Source organism: Lycium ferocissimum, chromosome 3 (assembly GCF_029784015.1).
Source record: "Lycium ferocissimum isolate CSIRO_LF1 chromosome 3, AGI_CSIRO_Lferr_CH_V1, whole genome shotgun sequence".
Taxonomy (NCBI): Eukaryota; Viridiplantae; Streptophyta; class Magnoliopsida; order Solanales; family Solanaceae; genus Lycium; species Lycium ferocissimum.
The window spans coordinates 23609157-23629263 of record NC_081344.1 but is presented as its reverse complement, the minus strand read 5'-3'; the positions used below and the strand labels follow the sequence as shown (position 1 = coordinate 23629263).

Sequence of the window (20107 nt, the reverse complement as noted above, 5' to 3'; positions counted from 1 at the left end):
TGGTTCGGAGGGCTCTTGATTCCTTGGTATCAGATGGTAGCTTTCCTGTTTGAAGATAGTCTATGTATTTGTTCCTCCAATCCCAAGTGAGGCTGGTCGAGTTTATCTCGGCGTGGCCGGTCTCTATGACTGATTTTGTCAACTGCACCACAGCTCCGGAATTGAACCCATCCGATTCTACCGAGGATCCCAGATTTGCCAGGGCATCCGCCTCATTATTTTGATCCCGGGGTACGTGTTCCAACGTCCACTCCTTGAACCGGCGAAGGATAATCTGCAATTTTTCCTGATATCTCCGCATTTGATCATCCTTGATTTCGAAGGTTTCGTTCGTTTGGTTGAACACCAGGAGAGAATCGCATTTGGCCTCAATAATCTCAGCTCCCAAACTTTTAGCCAATTCTAAACCTACAATCATAGCCTCATATTCGGCTTCGTTGTTAGTTAAATCAGCCGATCTAATAGATTGTCTTATTACGTCATTCGAGGGAGGTTTAAGAACGATCCCTAACCCGGACCCTTTTACATTAGAAGCACCATCTGTGTAAAGAGTCCAGACTCCCGTACTGGTCCCCGAGGTAAGAAGCATTTCCTTATCGACCTCGGGAATCATGGCCGGTGCAAAATCGGCCACGAAATTCGCCAGTATTTGGGATTTGATCGCAGTTCGGGGTTTGTATTCAATATCATACCCGCTAATCTCCACAGCCCACTTTGCTAGTCGGCCTGAGAGTTCGGGTTTATGCATGACATTCCTTAGGGGGTACGACGTTACGACGCATATGGGATGACACTGAAAGTAAGGTTTTAATTTTCTAGATGCACTCAATAAAGCCAAAGCGAGTTTTTCCAAATGTGGGTATCTGGTTTCGGCATCACCGAGGGTTCTACTTACATAGTAAACCGGGTATTGCGTACCTTTCTCCTCTCGAACCAGGACGCCGCTCACCGCTATCTCGGACACCGCCAAGTATAGAAATAGCTGCTTGTTCGCTTTTAGCGTGTAGAGTAGAGGCGGACTTGATAAGTACCTTTTGAGTTCTGCTAAGGCCATCTGACATTCAGGGGTCCATGCAAAGTCAGTCTTTTTCTTTAATAACGAGAAAAATCGATGACTCTTGTCCGAGGATTTGGAGATGAATCGGCTTAGGGCAGCTATCCGTCCTGTCAATCTTTGTACCTCTTTGATGTCGTTGATCACGGTGATGTCGTTAATTGCCTTTATCTTATTCAGGTTGATTTCGATCCCCCGATTTGATACCATGAATCCGAGAAACTTGCCCGATCCGACTCTGAAGGAACATTTTTTCGGGTTCAGCTTCATGTTGTACTTTCTTAATATGCTGAAAGTTTCCTTCAAAAATTTCAAGTGGTCCTCTGCTCGCAGGGACTTAACGACCATGTCATCTATATAAACTTCTATGGATTTTCCTATTTGGTGTTCAAACATGCGGTTGACTAAACGCTGATAGGTGGCACCGTCATTTTTAAGCCGAAGGGCATTACATTATAACAATATGTGCCAGACCTAGTTATAAAGGAGGTTTTTTCTTGATCCTCCGGGTCCATTTGTATTTGATTGTACCCGGAGTAGGCATCGAGGAAACTCAGCGTGTCGTGACCCGCAGTCACGTCGATCATGCGATCGATCTTTGGGCAAAGGAAATGAATACTTCAGGCAGGCTTTGTTTAAATCTTTATAATCTAAGCACATTATGAACTTATTCCCCTTTTTAGGCACTACTACAACGTTAGCTAATCAATCTGGGTATTTTACCTCTCGAATGGACCCTATATTAAGGAGCTTGGTTACCTCGTCCTTGACGAATGCATGTTTTACCTCGGATTGTGGCCTCCGCTTTTGTTTGACCGGCGAAAAACTTAGATCCAGGCTCAACTTATGTGTCGTCACATCCGGTGGAATACCTGTCATGTCTAAATGGGACCAAGTAAAGCAATCTGAGTTATTTTTAAGAAACTCAATAAATTCTTTCCTGAGCTCGGGGGTTAATCCCGTGCCCAGGTATACCTTCTTCTCTAGTAGATGGACGAACAGTATGACTTGCTCGAGTTCTTTGACTGTGGACTTAGTGGCATCAGAATCATCGGGCACCACGAATGTTCTCGGCACTTCGAATTATAACTCCTCATCTAGTGTGTCTCCATTTAGATCTTCCAAAAATTTCGGGATCGGGATCTGTGATTGCTATTTGGCATTCTTCCCTTCGTTTCGATCTGGCGCCTTTATAGCCTTAACAGATTCTTCAACTGCGAACATTTCTTTTGCGGCCTACTGTTCACCACGGACGATTTTGATACCTTCTGGAGTCAAGGATTTCAATACCTGATGCATAGTCGAGGGAACCGCTCTTACGAGGTAAATCCACGGTCTGCCCAGCAATGCATTGTATCCCATGTCTCCCTCTATCACATAAAATTTTGTCTGCTGCGTAGTTCCTACCATATTGATCGGTAAAGTGATCTCACCCTTCGTTGTTTCGCATGCCATGTTGAATCCGTTGAGGACCTGTATTGCCGGCACGATCTGATCTAGTAATCCCAGCTATTCGATGACTCTCCATCGGATGATACTAGCCGAGCTACCTGGATCAATTAGCACACGTTTAATTCTAAACTTATTGACAAGGACAGATATTACCAGTGCATCATTATGCGGCTGGGCTATGCCTTCCATGTCCTCGTCATTGAACGTGATGGGACTATCAGGGTCATCGTTCCGGATACGCTTTTCCCTCGTTATGGAAATTTTTGTGCGTTTTACAACTGGCCCAATGGGAATGTCAGTTCCTCCCATGATTATGTGTATCACCTGCTGAGGCTCTTCCGGCCTATCCTGCTTGTTGGAGTCCAGGTTTTTGAAATGAGTTTTTGCTCGTTCACTTAGGAATTCTCGAAGATGTCCCAAATTGAACAGACGAGCGACCTCCTTTCTCAGCTGCTGATAATCCTCGGTTCGATGGCCGTGAGTATTATGATACTTACAAATAAGACTTTTATCCCGCTTCTCTGGATCAGATTGGATTGGCCTTGGATGTCTTGTTTCTTTGTTTCGGATAACGGCCGCCGCTATGGTTGCTACATCGACGTAAAAGTTGTACTCGGATAACCTTGGAGTTTCTTTATTTCCCGGGCTCTATCGACAGCACTTCTGTTTATCAATCCACAGCTATTTTGGCCTCGATCATTCCTTCGATCATTCCTCCTCTCATTCTTGCTTGATTCGCTGTTGCGCCCGTTTCCCCTTCGATCGAGTGGGTAAGGCTGGTACCTGTCATATGACGACTTGGAATCTCGATCTACCACTTTCTTTGATCGATCACTCCCTTTAACAGAATACCATGATACCAAAGCGGCCCTCAGAATCTTATCATCTTCGACCCTGATCTTCGACTGATACCTATTGTGTACATCTGCCCAGGCGATCACTGGACACTCTATTAGATTTTGCTTTAGCTCCATAGATGTGGTCGAGCTCCTTGAATTGAGCCCCTGGGTGAAAGCCTGAACGGCCCAATCGTCAGTGAATGTAGGTAAGTCCATGTGCTCCATTTGAAATCGAGCCACAAATTTGCGGAGCGTCTCGTCATCTCGTTGCTTGACGTTCTATAGGTCCGATTTTCGCGCTTCAACCTTGATGGCCCCGGCATGGGCCTTAACGAAAGCATCAGCGAGTATGGCAAATGAATCAATCAAGTGCTCGGGCAAGTTATGATACCAAATCATCGCCCCCTTTGACAGGGTTTCCCCAAATTTCTTAAGCAGCACTGATTCCCTTTCGTCATCGGCGAGATCATTGCCCTTAATAGCATATGTATATGCAGTCATATGTTCATTTGGGTCCATCGTCCCATTATACTTTGGGATATCGGGCATGCGAAATCTCTTAGGGATTTTCATCGGTGAGTGCGGAAATGGCATTTGAACAAATTTTTTTGAATCCGGTCCCTTCAACACTGGTGGGGCCCCTAGAATCTGATCGACCCTTGAGTTGTAGTTTTCTACCTTCTTGTCGTTCGCCTCTATCTTCTTTTCGCCGGTCTCGACTCGCTTTGTCAATTCTTCGAGCGTTCTTATCAATTCGCTACTTTGTCCGAGGTTGTTCTCGTTACCCCGTGGGATGCGTCTTTCCTCTGTATCTTTTGTCTATTCTGATGGGGCAATATCGGGTGCCTGACCCCGATTTTGCAGTTGTGCTATGATCTCTTGTTGGGCCTGCAACTGAGCTATAGCCATGTCTAACTAGTTTTGGAGCTGTTGCAGCATGACTCCGTTCTTCTCGCCGGCCGGTACGTTGCCCACCGATGATCCGATTTGAACAGGATTAACGGGGGGCGCGTTGTTGTTTGGTACGTCCCCGTCGTCATGCTCGTGATGGCTTAGTTCCACTTGGAAGTTGACAGAATGGGAATCCGACATTCTGGTATACCTGAAATCAAACCTTAAAGAACAAGTGTAAAATATCGAGTGTAACCAGAATGTTTTATTGAACCGCCACTACTATCTAAGGCCCCACGGTGGCGCCAAACTGTTTAACCTTAAAATGGAGAGCAATTAAATTTATGCGTGATGCCAAAGATATGTGGCTAAATTCAATTCGTTATTAGATTACAAGATAACCAACAAGTAAATAAGAAAATAGATCTGACCTAATGTTAATTATGCCTAGCCTCGGGTATAGAAACCAAGGTCAATACCCTATGCTAAACACGTACACGATGAATAATGAAAATGGATTCAAGAACAAAATGGAGATAAACTTAGAATGATTATTTTATTTCTTGATATGAACTCTTTTCTTTCTTTCTGTTGCCAACCCCTACAATGGATGAGAACCTCCCCTTTATATAGTAGAGGAGTCCAAACCCTAACACAACTCTAAATAAAGGAAAGAAATCTGATGACAGCTGTTGCCGAGATCGACGCCGAAATATCCGGTTGAGGGCGGATATTTAGGTCTTCTTCTTAATGCAGTTAACTGCCCTTTCTATAACGCCTCGTTCTCGACCAAATTCGAAGCCTCCTTCTCGATGACCCGGTCGGGTCGTGCCCGAGCACAACCATGAAATCGGGAAACCGAGCATGTCTGGATCCTCGGTTTTACCCGTATACACTTTGTATCAACAATTCCTAAATTTTTTAAAATTGGTGTCAACAACTCCTAATCCAAGCACACCCTATGAATTTTGTCCCATGATCATGAGAGCTTTGGTGCAGAGGGAGTTTTCGCATATATTTTTTTTTCCTTTTCTATTTAATTTCGCGTTAAGCAAAAAAAAAAAAAAAAAAAAAAAAAAAAGTGTTAAGTCTTTAGATTAGTTTTATTTTTGATGTCCTAAACTTCTAACCCACAGGTCACAACTTTTATGATTCTTATTCTCTCTTATTTTAGTTTATGTAATGAAATGATGAAAAGATCAGTAAAAGTTTGGAGAGGCAAAGTAAGGGTAATGGTATGTGGGAATTTAAATTATGTTTGCAGGAAACGAAAACATAAGATGTGAATTAAAAAAATCTGCAAGAGTACTTATCAGGTCCTTTTAAAAAAAAAAAAAAAAAAAAATTCGGTTCAATATGAACCTATGTGTTTCAAGTGAAGCTCGGTTTTTCCTTTTGGGCATTGGGTTTTCAAGAAAACAAGGATGAAGTTGAAGGTATGGTTTGGAGGTGGTGTGCAGCTTGGTGAAGATTTCTTGGTGACTGTCTAGAAAAAGAAGAAAGAGGCCGGGGGGGGGGGGGGTGGGGGGCAGGCAAATCGGTTAATATAATGGGGCCACCGCCACATGTATATAGAAAATAAGGCCTCACACAACTATTGTTGGTGGTGTGAAACTTTAAATTGTTATAAAATAAAAATGGTGTAATAAAATTGACAAACAATGAAAGGCAGAGAAGAAAGAGAGATAGAAGCAGTAATATTACTTTTCTTTCATTATTTTGAGTTATCTATATTCCATCATTATATATGACTATATATAAAGCCTTAAAATGTAGTGACTTGCAAAGGCAAGCTTGCTACAGTTGTAGTGGTGGCCCACATGGTCATCCATCCACTTAATTTATTCATAACACTCCCCCTTGGATGTCCATGTAAAAGATAAAATTCTAGTGAAGAAAAAATATAAAAGTTATTCCTAATACGCATTGCTTGCTGCCTCATTAAAAATCTTACCAGGAAAAGCCAGTGGGACAAAACCTTGGTTAAGGAAAAAAGAGTGCAGCGCATATTTTACTCCCCCTGATAGGAGCATTATTTTGTATCTCGGTGAGGGCATATTCCAATCATGCAGATCAATCTCTTAAATATTGATATTGGTTGTTACATCTCGGAGATTTCGGATTGTTGCATTGTGAGTAGACCAACGCGAGCTTAAGGTGAACATAAAGTCCTTATGAGATTAAGGAGAGTATTTGATAACTTTAAGTGCGTACCATAAGATTTTGAAGTCATATGAATCGGTGAAACTAAGTTCGTCAAAGGAAGTGAAATGTAAGTCATGTTTGGGAAGTTTCGCAACAATTGAGTTATACTTTGTTTAGTAATGATTTGAGGAGAAGCTATAGGGCCCCTTAGATGGTTAATGAAGTGTTACACAAGTGCCAAGAAGGTTCCATAAGGATTGGAAGTCAAATGAATCAAAACGAGCAACTTGTCAGAGGGGGACACTTTGACGGACCGTAGAACATTTGGCGGCCCGTCAAATGGTGGAGCACCACCGTATAACAGTCACAATGAGCCATGTTGGGCTGGGCAGTTTAACGGTGGACTTTGACGAACCGTTGGAATTTTGACGGTCTGTCAAAGTGGGTGTATGATTGCCCGACGGGATTTTAAGTTACACTTTATATATTTCATTTTACCCCACTTGAGTTCATTTTCTCCCAAATCAGATCCTACAGCTCTCCAAAACCCTCTCCCTAAGTCTATAAACTAATCCAAGCTAAATCTAAGAGAATCAAGAGATTCAACTGCTAAGAAGCTTGCTAGGGTTTGTGAAACTCAAGATTTTCTTTGGTGTTGGTGTTGGAGACTTCACTTTAGTGGAGTAAGTTGATCCAAGACTTGTGCGCCCAGTGATTAAGGTAAGATTTTACATCTTTTACATCTTTTACATATGGTTAAGGTTATTTGATTGTTATATCATGTGGTTGGAGGAAGAAAAGTGACAATAGAGTTCTAGAATGAACTTGAGGATATTGTGAGCTAAAAGTTAATTTGAATTATGGTTCTTAGCATGCTATGAGTATAATCTTATTGTGGGTGGTACTAATGATGTTGAGGAAGTATTGTATGTAAGTAAATATGGTGTTGTGTTGTAGCCATTGTTATAAATGATCTTGAAAAGAAGTTTTGGGGGATGGATGATGCTTAACTTGAATGAATCCTCTTGATTATGGTATCATTAATAATGTCATTGTTGTTGGGAGTTGTTTTGGAAATTGGTAAAAGTAGATGAAATAGGGGAAATGCTTCCCAATTTTCACTAGCTCATGAATTGTTCTAGGTTGAACTTAAAGAGTGTCATTAAGACTTAACCTTGGTATGAATCCTTTTAAATGTAGATTTCTTAAGATTTGGAGGTGAACGTTAAGTAGTTAAGAAGACGTAAAGGTATGTAAAGCTAACCCTTCCTTCTTAAGGCATGATTCCATTGTTGTACACCTATTCCTGAAATTCACCATGTATTCCATGACGCCTCCATCTCTAGAAGTGTTGAAGCTCGCAGTCTTGATACTCTTATGATATTGTAGATCTCATCCTACGATAGTTGGCCCTCTAAGGAAAGATATAGTGATAATGATGTTAATGATAATCGATGTACTCATATATATACATACATATATACATACATACATATATATATATATATGTGTGTATATATATATATATATATATATATATATATATATATATATATATATATATATATATATATATATATATATATATATATATATATATATATATATGCATATATATATATATATACATATATATGCATGTATGTATGCATATATATGTATGTATGGCTATTTGGTAATACCGAGTCTATATGGCCGGGTATGATATCTATTGCGCGCGCACCACTATAGCTGGGTACGTATAAGACCGAGCCTTGTTATGGCCGGGTATGTATGACACCGAACCTACATGGTCAGGTATAGTACTACTATATATGTATGTGTATGTAATGGAAGGTTTCCACTAGAAAAAGGGTAAGTGAATACAATGAACGTCGCTAGAGGTATATATGGCTCTATTACTTCATGACTCTTCTATCTCATGTTATACTTCATGCTATTATTATGTTACTGCTTATGCCTTACATACTCAGTACATTGTTCGTACTGACGTCCTTTTGTTTATGGACGCTGCGTCATGCTCGCGCAGTGGACAGGGAGATAGACTTGAGACTTAGGCTGCTTATCCAGAGACTACTTAGAGGGGCTCTATCTGATTCGGAGCTGCAATTGTTGGTACTATTCTTTTGTGTAGATATATGGGCATGGTGGGGCCCTATCCCGTTTTTATGATGTTACATACTCTTTCTAGAGGCTCGTAGACAGTTGTGTATAGCTAGATGTATCTTAGCCTTATCGGCTCATATTTTGTATATCATTTTGATAGCCTTGTCGGCTTGCGTATATATATATGGGCATAGTTGTTGATGTTGTTATAGAAGTGCCATAGCTCGATGAAAAGTGTATTATTGATGCATAGAGATTATGAGTAGGCCATGTGGCTCACCTAGATTTGATCGTAGAAGTATGATGATGAGAGGTGCCCGGTGGGTTAGTTCCGGGTGCCCATCATGGCCCTCCGGTTGGGTCGTGACATTGGCAACCCTTTAGTAAATAAATCTGCCAAATTATCACTTTGACCGAATTTGTTGAACATCAATTTCACCATTTTATTGAAGATCATGTGTGAGAAAGAATTTTGGTGAAATGTGTTTGTTCTATCTCCATCAGCCTTAGCTTTCAATATTATTGGAATCTTTGTCTTCAAGGAGAGACCACAGTTCCTTTGTAAATGTGTTGAGTTATTGATATCAACCATACACATTCTCCGCTTCCATCAGAGTCACTAGAATTTTTGAGTGACTTGCCAAATTAGCAATTATTAATTGCCTTATAGAATAACATAACATGGGAGACACCTACGTGCAAATGATTAATTGTCTGATCCCTTACAAACCTCATGTAGATCATACAAATATCCTGCATTTGTATAAATAACAAGACCTTGACAATATTTGTTAGAATAACCAAAATCATATGAATATTTGATTTCCATCACATATAAATGTGTAGGAGTTATATTTTTCCTGCACATTAATAGAATATGTTATTTCATAATCATAGTGTTAGCAAGATATGTAAGTGCACCTATTGCACTATAGAATATTCCATTATCTTCATGAGGTTTAAAAGAATCTTTATTTATACAAGTGAGTTCACAACCAGTGGGGTATTCAATGGAATCACCTTTTCTATTTGTATCTTGACTGATAGATAAATATTCTATTTATTTGTAGGCCAAAAAGAAATTATCTTTTCAAAGTCATTCATCTTAAATCCTTCAGTAGAAAATCTACTACTTTTGGAAACTCTTAAGAATTCCAATAATATCCCAGTCATACACAATAATCATAATGACTTTAGATCCACATCTCTTTATAGAAAAACAAGGCAATTATACCACATGCGCGTTGATTTATTTTTCAATCCTTATAAGGACTTACGAAACTTTATCGAACCAGTTTCTTGAGAACTATTTTATGCCTTATGCACTTTGAATTCTTCAGGGATTTTCATAAAGATTTTGTTGTCTAGCTAGCAATATTAATAGTGACAACAATTCGTTATATGCATATCGAGTTTTCATGTATTGTCAGACTAATAAGATCTCTGAAAATGATTGCATCCACCACAGGAGAATATTTCTCCATATAATCAATTCTAGGCCTTTGCGAAAAGAAAACTTTAGTGCCATAAGTCGTGATTTATATCTAACGACTTTATTTTCATCATTTCATTTTTGCAGTAAATATAATGTACTCCACTGGCTTTGCACTTTCAGGTGTTTGGACTACAAATCCGAAATTTTCACATTTTTTTTTATGTGAAGTCACTAATACTCGATTGCACCTTTGATTTTGGCCAATCATTTCCTTTATCTGTATCATGACAGATTTAAACCAAGATTATCATCATAATATCGAGCGCTATATCATATACATCGTCGACGATCTTTTGGATCAGTTCCATAGACATAATTTATCGAGATCTCTTTATATTCATTAATTTCAGGTACCTGAACCTTTTCCAAGGTTTGATGAAATGGTATGTCTTGGGGATCTTCTAGAGCACTTGGCTCCTTATTATGACCATCATAATAATTTGGTCTCTCCTTTCAAGGATTTTTATCTTTGGAACCGATCGGTCTACCACGCTTCAGGCGTCTTTGTTGACTCTGTCCTTCAGGGACTTTAATTCTAAATGGAGCATTTGTAGCTGGCATATAATATTCTTTTGGATTAGTTAAATGCATCTGACATTTGACTTGAATTATCCTTTTGAATGAGGATTATGATAATTATAATTTATTCCACATAATATATTTTCCAACTACTTATCATTTCTCCCCCTGATGCTAGTAAGACTAACATATATCCCCAGCCTTCTTTGGGGATCCATCTTTGTGCGTTGTGGTGGTGCAATTGAATTTATTACCGCACATTCAAATGTTTCTAGATGGATATTATTTGGTTCCTGACCCTTAACCAATCGTGATGGGGGATGTATTAGTATTTGTTTGGCTTGATGCATACAAGCGCTGCTACATGCTAAATAGCATATCCCATACCAAATTGGGAGTTTTATTCCCATACTCAATGGTTCAACTATCATTGGAAGCATACAATTTCTACTAAACCAACTATGAATACAAACTAGCATTATTAACACTAGTATAGTACCCGCGCAATGCGCGGAAAGGTGTTAGAGAAAAAATTATATCTTATTTACTTGACAATATTAATTTTTTTATTTTATCAATTGTGAAATTTAAATCGTTTTATACACGATAAAAAAAAATTCAGATTATTGAATAGAAAGATATGAATATTTCTCTTGATCTTAAGCTCTTCTCATAATCTCATTATCATATTCATATTTCTTGTGAATAACATTAGCCATTTATTTTAGATCCTGCAAAGAAAAAATAATTGTTTGCAGGAATAGGAAGACTTATAGTTTAATTTCTAAAGAGGAAGCTTTTTAGTTTTAAACCTTAATAACAAAAAAGGATAAAAAATTTATTCATTGAAATCCTTTTTTGGCAAATAAAATGTATCCTTTGATGAAGAAATTAGAATCTAAGGAATTTTATGTATGAATTAAGTATACTATTCATGTTCACATAAACAGATGCAGGTAGCTATATATACAGACATCAAAATCATCAAATTTGTAAAGATTTGTAAAATTTTCTTGCGTAATATCGAATGTATCTCCTATATAGATCGAATGGATTAAAGTTCTTCAGATGCGACAGGTGATGTTTATAATTTCTCTATCCAGTAACTGATATATAGAAATTATATAAGACAGTTAAACTCGGGAGAATAGTCCAACCAAACAAAATCCGACTTAAGCAACAAAATAAATTCAACGGCAAACAAATTATTATAGCTACCTAATTAAAAATATTGATTTTATAAGAGTTAGATATCTATAACAGAATATATACATTAATGCCATTAAATCTTGGAAACATAAATTGAAACGAATATCTTAACTTCACCAACATATTCCTTCAAAATTCGATTCGTCCAAAAACTAACATGTTGTATTAAAAAATCCTTAACAAAAGGAGTCAAGTAAATACTGAATACAGTCATAATTCTTAAAGACATCAATAATAGTACAAACTAAAAGTTACTTCAATTTCATACCTAAATCTAGTTGCTAGAAAGTAAACATGCATTTCACTATGTTTTCTTTATTAAACTCTCGCAGATGCAATTCTTCAGGGAATTTTCTCCTTTTTAGTCACCTTCTTGGCCTTGTTGTTGGATAGTTGTTCAACATCTTCAAAAACTTCTGCTACATATCCTCTATTTTATTTTCTACTTCTCTCGGCAGAAGCCTTTGTAGAAGCCATCATCTTGTTATCGGTCATTAAACCCTAAAAAGGGAAAATAATGAAGCGCAACAAAAAATTTTCTAGTAAACAAAAAAATTATAAAATAGAGAGGTAAATATTTACTCTCACCTAAACGCGTATCTGTTTAGATTCTTATCATCTTTTCTCTGAATGTGAATCCGGGTAAATAATTATAATTGTGATTGAAACTGAAATTTTTAGTCATAAAGTTTCTTACTTTTACCAACTTAAAATCAATTTTAACCAATTATTAAAGTTATCAAAGATGGTCTACTCTCAACTCAAATATTTTCTCAATATTTAGAATTTACTATTTATCTGAGTTCTCAACTTTCCAAATGCTTGTATTATAATAGAGTTGTACATCAAGTAACATAAAATGAAAATACAATACAAACCCACCCTTCATATCTTCTCTTAAAACAACAAACAATTCAAATAAGCCAAAATTCTAAATTTAGCCGATATTTAATCATACTTAATAACTTACAGGAAGCGCAACAATACATTTGTAACCAATAATACTCAAAGTTAGTCATCCGAGATCTGGTAAATCTTTTCTTGAGTTGTCACATTTAACTCCATTGATATCTTCCATTATTATACTCCGCAGACTTTGAAACGAATAAGCTGAAGGGAAGAGAGATCGATTCAGCTGTCCAACATGCTAAAATCAAAATCAGGACCGAAATAGTTAAAATATGAAGCAATAAAAATACTAACAGAGAAATTCCAGCGAGTTTGTGTAACGACCCGTTTGGTCGTTATAGTTCTTTTGGCACTTTCGCCCGCTTCCGAGCGTTTATTTACTCATTTTGACCCGAGGTTGACTTTTGGGCAAACAGACCTTTTTCGGAGTTTCGTCAAATCCGAGAGGTCCAGATAAATGTTTAGAACTTGTATGTATGATTAGTTCGGTTCCCAATGCGTATTGGTGCATTTCGGGACTTTGGTTGGGAAATGAGAAGTAGGCACCGGTGGTTGACTCGGTCAACGAGACCTCTGTTGAAAATTTTAAGACCACGAGTGCGTTCGTAGCGTATTTTTGTATGGGTTTAGGTGGTCGGATTATAAGCAGATGGCCTCGGGAATAACCCGGAAATTCTATGGAAGACTTAGGGAATTTGGCAGATTTCTGGTGTCTGGTGTCCGCAACGACGACACCAGATCCGCCCCGCGGTACCGCCTTAGCGGTGTAGTGACCGCTGGGGCTGTCATGTGTAAAAGGGCCTTCACCACTGCAGCGGTGTCCCCGACACCGCAACGGCGCCGCTGTAGAGGCAATACCCTCGTCGTGGCGGTCACGGGTAGGGGAATTTCATTAAAGGTGTCTTAAAATAAGACCTAGTCCCTCATTATGTCATAACTCGATATTGGAGCTTGGGGAGGCTGTTCTTGAGGGTAAATTGAGAAATTTCTTGGAGGTAAAGCTTTGTCTAATCACTTACTTCTCTTTAATCATTATCATCTTAGAATCATCCCTTCTCTTTCCAATCCCTTAGAAGTAGAATTTGAAGAAGGATTTTGGGAGACTTCTCTCTAGGGTTATAATTGATAAAATTGATGGATGCTAATACTAAAATGTGACGAATCTAAGCTTAGTAACCCCATATCTTCCACTTTTAATGTTGAATTTCAAATTTGGGGAATTAGGGTTCATACCCAATTTGGGGTTTTACTAGAAATCAGATTTGGGGATAGTTCTTGAGCTAACTCAACAATAAATGATTGGGTTATGATTACCTAGGATTCAATTTGGTATTTTACCCGTGAATTTTTTGTTTCGCCCTTGTGGGCTCGTTTCCCCAATTTCTAGGGTCAAATTGGACCTAATTAATATCATAGCAATATTAGTATCATTATTCATGATTTCTAATTTAGAATTCGATTATGCTTAGACTACTTTAGTTCTGAGCTTCAGAGAAAGGGCAAGGCGATAGAGTGACTTGTTGGTGTTGCGATTCGGTCCAGGTAGGTTATGATTTACCTTTGGTGAGACTTAGTATAGTGAATCATATATTTAGATTATGATGTCGGAGACAGCATGTGAACCTTCGGGTGTGAAGTTGGATGGATATTGCCTTAGGTTGGGCCCTGATGTGTGTGGGGACTAGCCACCCCGTTATATGTGTTTAATTGTTTAATGGTGTTGGCTTGATGCTATGTGTAGTTGGTAGATAGCGAATGTCGCTTGTTGTCCTGATTGGGGATAGGATTGGCATACCCTTTGTTGGTATTTGTACTATGATACGTTATTGGCGTACCCACTGTTGGTACTTGAGTTATTGATATATGTTGGCATACCCACCTTTGGTATTGTGATGTGATGTATTGTTGGCATGCCCGTTGAGGTACTTGTGATATTGAGCTTGTTGTTAATGATTGATATATGCATTGCACGTATTCTCTCATATTATCATGCATGGCTGATATTCGGTGATGATCCAGTATCGTTGATTGAGCGAAACTGATATTTGATAAACTCTTCTACTTGAGTGATTATGAAAAAAGCCGATGTCCGAAGATCCATTTCGAAATCGTTGTTTATATGAAACCGATACTGAATAAACTCTTTTACTTGAGTGATTGTGAGGAGGCCGATGTCCGAGGTTCAATACCGGAATCGTTGATTTATGAACTGATATTTGACAACTCTTTTGAGTGATTGTGAGGAGGCCGATGTCCGATGGTTATATTCGGGCATCGTTGTGCATGGCCGTTTTTGATGTTATCCCAGATTTGATTGTAGTGCATGGGTTCCGTGGGTCCCCCAGAGTGGTGCCGGTTAGACTTCCCCTGTGAGCAATTAGCTAAGGTCCCGTCTGTCTGTTTGGCAAAGATCCGGGACGGGCGACACTCAGACTTCGCGAGTCACACTGGGTTGTGCTGCCGAGACGTCGATATTTCCATCCGGAGTACATGTGTACATGGCATGGCATCACATTCATACCATTATTGCATTACATTGCATTATGACTTGAGTGAGATGTCGTGATGACTGTATTGTGGTGGATTGTGTTGCTGATTCTATGGTGTTGATTGTTCCAGGAACTGATATACTCAGACTTATTATACTTACATAGGTGTTGATGGATACTCGATTACGATTATATTGTTTCATGCTCGATTGTTCTACTTGTTTATCTGCATTATTTTCTGAATTGTGTTAACTATGCTTAGTCGGCCTATGATGCCTACTAGTACTGTTGTTTGTACTGACCTGCACTTGCTGCATTCTTTTATGAATGCAGAGTATTAGGCCGGATCTACCTCTCTGACTCATGGCTGATCGATTCCTCAGCTTTTGCTTGAGTTTTCTAGGGTGAGCATGGCGTCTGCTGACCTCGAAGACTCTTCTATTGTTTATGTCTTACTTTTCTTCCAAGACATGATTTGAGACATTTTATGTATTATTATTCAGACCAGAGTTATTCGGATTTAGATGCTCTTGTATGACCAGACCAGATACTGGAGTGGATTCATTACTTCCGCTCTTTTCTATATTATACTATATTGTGAGACTTACGTCATTTACTTCTTCAACTATTTATTAGATTTATTATTTGTGAACGTTGAGTTAAAAATTCGCCTACCTAGGGGGGAATGGTAGGTAGCCGCATGACCTAGGCTAAAATGGGTCGTGACAGTTTGCCTTAACCTTTAGAGTGAAAACTTTCATAAAATTCAAAAGAAGCCATATAAGCACTATATTCGGGCAAACCACACGAGGCACGCCGGAATTCAGAGTTTCCCATTTGGCATGTGACATGCTGGTCATCAGCTAATTCCCAAGTTCAGTAGTTGGCTGATGGCATCTGCACGCGAATGGAAAAAATATGTTGTTAGACACGATAAGCAGGACTTAAAGGGGAAAAAAATCATAATGGAGTCCAAATGTATAGAAAAGCCTTAATATACTACCTCCATTATCAGCATTGGAACTTAATTCCCCTTCATATGTCCTCTCCATATCTGCTTAGCTCAAAATTAGTGTTTGCCTCCCTTCCATTGTACTTTATAGCAACCTTATTGTACACTTGGCGATCACTATTCTAACATAAGTGCAAGACTAATATTTAAAGAACAAATTAGACACTTAGCTCTCATCATAACTCGTTAAGCACAATAAATACTACCAAAGTTATTGTACCTTGAGCTGTTAATAGGCTGAAATATTAATCTCTTCTTAGGAACTATTTTCTCATAAACTTCAGATATAAAAAGTGCTCCATGGGGAAAAACCAAATAAGGAAAATAATGTGGTTAAAAGATAGCAGAAATTGATTTATTTAGCCGGCCATGTCCAAAGTACTTTCAATTTAATCACATACCAATAAAGCTTTCAATAACCAGTTTTCCAAATTCTACAACTTGATGGAACAACTCTTCCCATGGTAAAGCATGCACACTTTGCTAATAAGCACCTAATATAAGGTAATTACAAACAATATAAATTTGAAAAGTCACTATGACCATTGTTTTATTAATTCTTTGAACAGTTACTATGACCATTCACAATGAGTACATAGATCTAAATGAAACTATGGTCTCACTTTTCTCAGTAAAGGGAATTCCATATTAGAGGTTACCACTACTTGCACAATCATAATTTCATACATATATTAGCATCTTGTCCAAATAATTAGAGTAAAAAACAGCTTCACTTATTATCTAAAGCATTAAGATGATTGTGCTGAATCTTCATGATGAAAAATTTGGGCTTCTGGTTCCCTCTATCGTTAGTATAATTCTGTAAATTTCAGTAAAATTTCCTTGCTAAATAGTTGGGTGTTCTGAAGCTTTTGAGCAAAAGAAATCTAATTTAATTTACTTGATTTGATGCACCTATAATGGTTTTTGCTTTATTCCTTGTTTGTTTCATTAACAGAATGTAAATTTGACACTATACTTTGTTGATATAGCAAGTGCCATGGCATTAAAAAGATTAAAAGTCCAGTTCTCTGTTTACATCAAAATACTGGCATATAGATATCACATATAACATCAAGCAAGTTCAACTTCCTTCACTGGAGTTGTAAGTGTCATTCATATATTATTCTAACATCATATCTAGCCATAAGACATGATTACCCAAGTTTTAAATGAAATATGTGATCTTGAAAGAGCACATCGTGGATATAAGTTTATAGAGAATCTTGACTGTACTCTCATATATACAACGACAAACAGAATCTGCTCTTGGAAGAGAAGAATACCTGGATCTTCAAGAGCTTAACATCATTTTGGTCTTTTTTCAATGTTGTTAGGAATTAAAGAGCTTCTGCAAAATAGAAAAAGTAGAATATAAACACAATGCTAGAGTTGCCCAAAAAAAATAATTAGTTAATAAGACTAAGTTATTCCGCATACTAACGCATATGTAAACAAAGCAAAATAGAAGTAAGTCTAAAGTAAAAAACACAACCTTTTCGTCCATCAGAATAACTCCAATTGAAAAAGGACTATCAGCTTTGTTACGATCCGGATTTAGTTAATTTTGCTAATGAAATTACTTTCAGTAGCGAAATTATTTTCCCAAAGCCTGACAATATGAATCTCTAACAATCAGTTCATTGACTTCTTGTTAATTTCTCTAATGAAATTACTTTAAGTGCAGACCAGTAAGCTTCTCAATTGCTGCCTACTGATTGGATAAAACCATCATTTTCGAGCATTCCCTGTTATACTAAAAGAAGGGACACAATCAAACATCTCTGTGTTGTCAATAAATTGATATTCCTCAAAAGTATACTATGCTTTAAAAAGCCGGTCTTTAACATGGATGCTATGCTTCTCGCATGTTCTATTCCACTCCTTAGACACAACAATAGTGCATTGTGCAGGAAAGATTGCAGCTGCTAGCATTGATGGTGGGAATCCAAGGAGATCAATCAACAACCTTTTCAGCAGGAACCAATATGCACAACTGAACAATAAAACAAATTCGAGAACTTAATTATCAGACCAAGAATGCTATAATAGTCACTATTTTTACATGAACAGCTACTACAATACTTTGAATGTGAAGCCTACAAACAAACTCTAAGGAAGATATAATTATAGTAAGAAGCTATAGCCCATAGCTTTTAGCCTATTTACATGTATTAAAAAAAAGGGTGGCTCGTCATAAAACAAAAGAAGCCACAAACTTTCGTCACAAAGGCAGTCAACCACCCACAAAAAAAGAGTAATGAAATTTAGACATTCCATGAACAACCATGGTTGTGTCTAATGAACTACTCACTCATTCCATTTAGGCCTAGCATTCAATGATGTCACAATCAGATGCCTTTGAACGGAGGTTGAGAACAATAGAGAAGTACCGAACAACAACATCGCAAAAAAAAAAAAAAAAGAGCTAGGAAATGCGACCCAAAACTCTCCTCATAGACTAATAGTTTAAATCTTGCATTAATATTTTAAAAATATAGTCCTTAGAAAGTGGTAGATTAAGAAGATATGCACTATAACAGAAGCTTCCCTGTCTATTAAACTCTCAACCACCATAGAAATTCAAATTGCACCGTTGATGCAATTCACGACCCAATAACATTAATTTTTTTTTTTTTTTTTTTTTTTTTTGGGTAAGTGACTAATATCTGATGCATAACACTGCCAGAGTTGGAGATTGTCCATCTGCAGTAAGACCATGTCCTGCAGCCTCGTGACGAAGAATGCATGGGAAGAGACCTGCAAGACCATATATAACAGAACGTTAACAACTATAAACACTAAGATAACTTATATTCAATAATTCTTGTCAACATAAATGTGACATGGATTTACTTATAAAAAGATTCACCAAATAAAGAAGCTTCAAGAGTAGCGAAGACCACAAAGAGACTGAATTCCTTTTAGAAACTTGGAAATAGAAGAGAAGACGAATGATGAAAGAGTAAGAAATCTATCTGATCTTAAAATTGTGAATACAATACTATATAGCAAATCCAGGATAAGAAACGTCAACATACTTAAGGACTTCGACATGGACATCACCAAACTTATCATAGGCTGGAGGTTCTCATCGACGACAGTTATCTTCTCCTCTGATGGCTTCTCCGATGCTTGTTTGTCTGAGTTGGGGCCGTCAGTCTGAATGACATTAGGAAGAGAACAAACAATTTTGTTGAATGTTCCAAAATTTGGAGCTTTGTCATATGCACATTTATCCTTGTTCTACATAGAAGACGGAGAAATTGAATTCTAATAGGAGTAATTGTTAGTGGTTCAAACAGGACTGTTCAATTTCACCAACCGGATCAGTGAGTCATCAAAATTTTACGTGGTACATGACATCTCCATTATGAAGAAACCCTAGATGAAGAGGAACTGCAGCGAGGAGCAGAAAATTACCAAAGAGCCTCTGCTTTAGAAATTCTGCCAGTTTTCCCCACGTATGGCTTCTCCGAAGCGACTTTTGCATTTAATTGTCGAAGGTTCTAGCCGGCCCTTTTTTTTTTTTTGGTAATAGCTGTTCAATCTTGCCTCAACAACCGTTCGAGAGATTTATCCTCCTAAGTGGGGGCATCCTTTTAGAAGATAACCAAATTCAGATAACTTCCACTATGTGCTTATTCAACCCACATTTTTTTGGCTTTTAGGCTTTTCACTATTTTGTGCTTGCTGCTGTTGCGGAAGTTCCCTTTTGCAAAATAATGACATTTCAGGCCTAATATTTTTTTAATATTACTTTCAGTTATCGTGGTTGGTTTTGCTGTTAATTTGGTTTGTTGTTTGTCCTAAAAAAGTGCCAAGTGGCTTATTACTAAGCTGCCACTTGGCTAATTTTGATGCTTCTGCCTCTGCTTTTATATATAGATAGATAATTATATTGTTTGGAACGATGCTCTTAATTTATCAATTTGAGCAAACTATCTTGCAAAAATCAAATGGCAAGTAGATACCAAACGCACATGT

The 20107-nt window shown here is 37.8% G+C and overlaps 1 protein-coding gene across 7 annotated transcripts; it reads right to left on the bottom strand.

The window, feature by feature from the left end:
- Positions 1-11850: 11850 nt before the first annotated feature.
- Positions 11851-19854, bottom strand: LOC132050066 (uncharacterized). 7 transcript variants are annotated; one of them, XR_009413226.1, is made up of 5 exons: positions 19162-19854; positions 17616-18116; positions 17407-17471; positions 16112-16259; positions 15137-15995 (listed from the first exon to the last, which is right to left on the bottom strand). XR_009413226.1 is itself a non-coding variant. In XM_059441105.1 (3 exons), exons 1-3 carry the CDS (start codon positions 19611-19613, stop codon positions 18783-18785), a joined length of 444 nt encoding a protein of 147 aa, XP_059297088.1. In that variant the 5' UTR covers positions 19614-19822; the 3' UTR covers positions 18123-18782. The 7 variants fall into 7 exon arrangements, 1 of the variants encoding a protein (XP_059297088.1); XR_009413224.1 differs by having other exon boundaries at positions 15138-16005; XR_009413222.1 differs by lacking the exons at positions 15137-15995; positions 16112-16259 and adding an exon at positions 11851-12211 and having other exon boundaries at positions 19162-19851.
- Positions 19855-20107: the final 253 nt, after the last annotated feature.

Excerpts from the sequence above, each read along its gene's own strand:
- LOC132050066 (XM_059441105.1), bottom strand. The coding sequence starts at position 19,613 with ATGCAAAAGTCGCTTCGGAGAAGCCATACGTGGGGAAAACTGGCAGAA. Across the intron at positions 19,367-19,472 it reads ATGGAGATGTCATGTACCAC|AACAAGGATAAATGTGCATA; the intron begins GTAAAATTTTGA and ends TCTTCTATGTAG. Across the intron at positions 18,881-19,161 it reads GTCCATGTCGAAGTCCTTAA|GTCTCTTCCCATGCATTCTT; the intron begins GTATGTTGACGT and ends ATGGTCTTGCAG.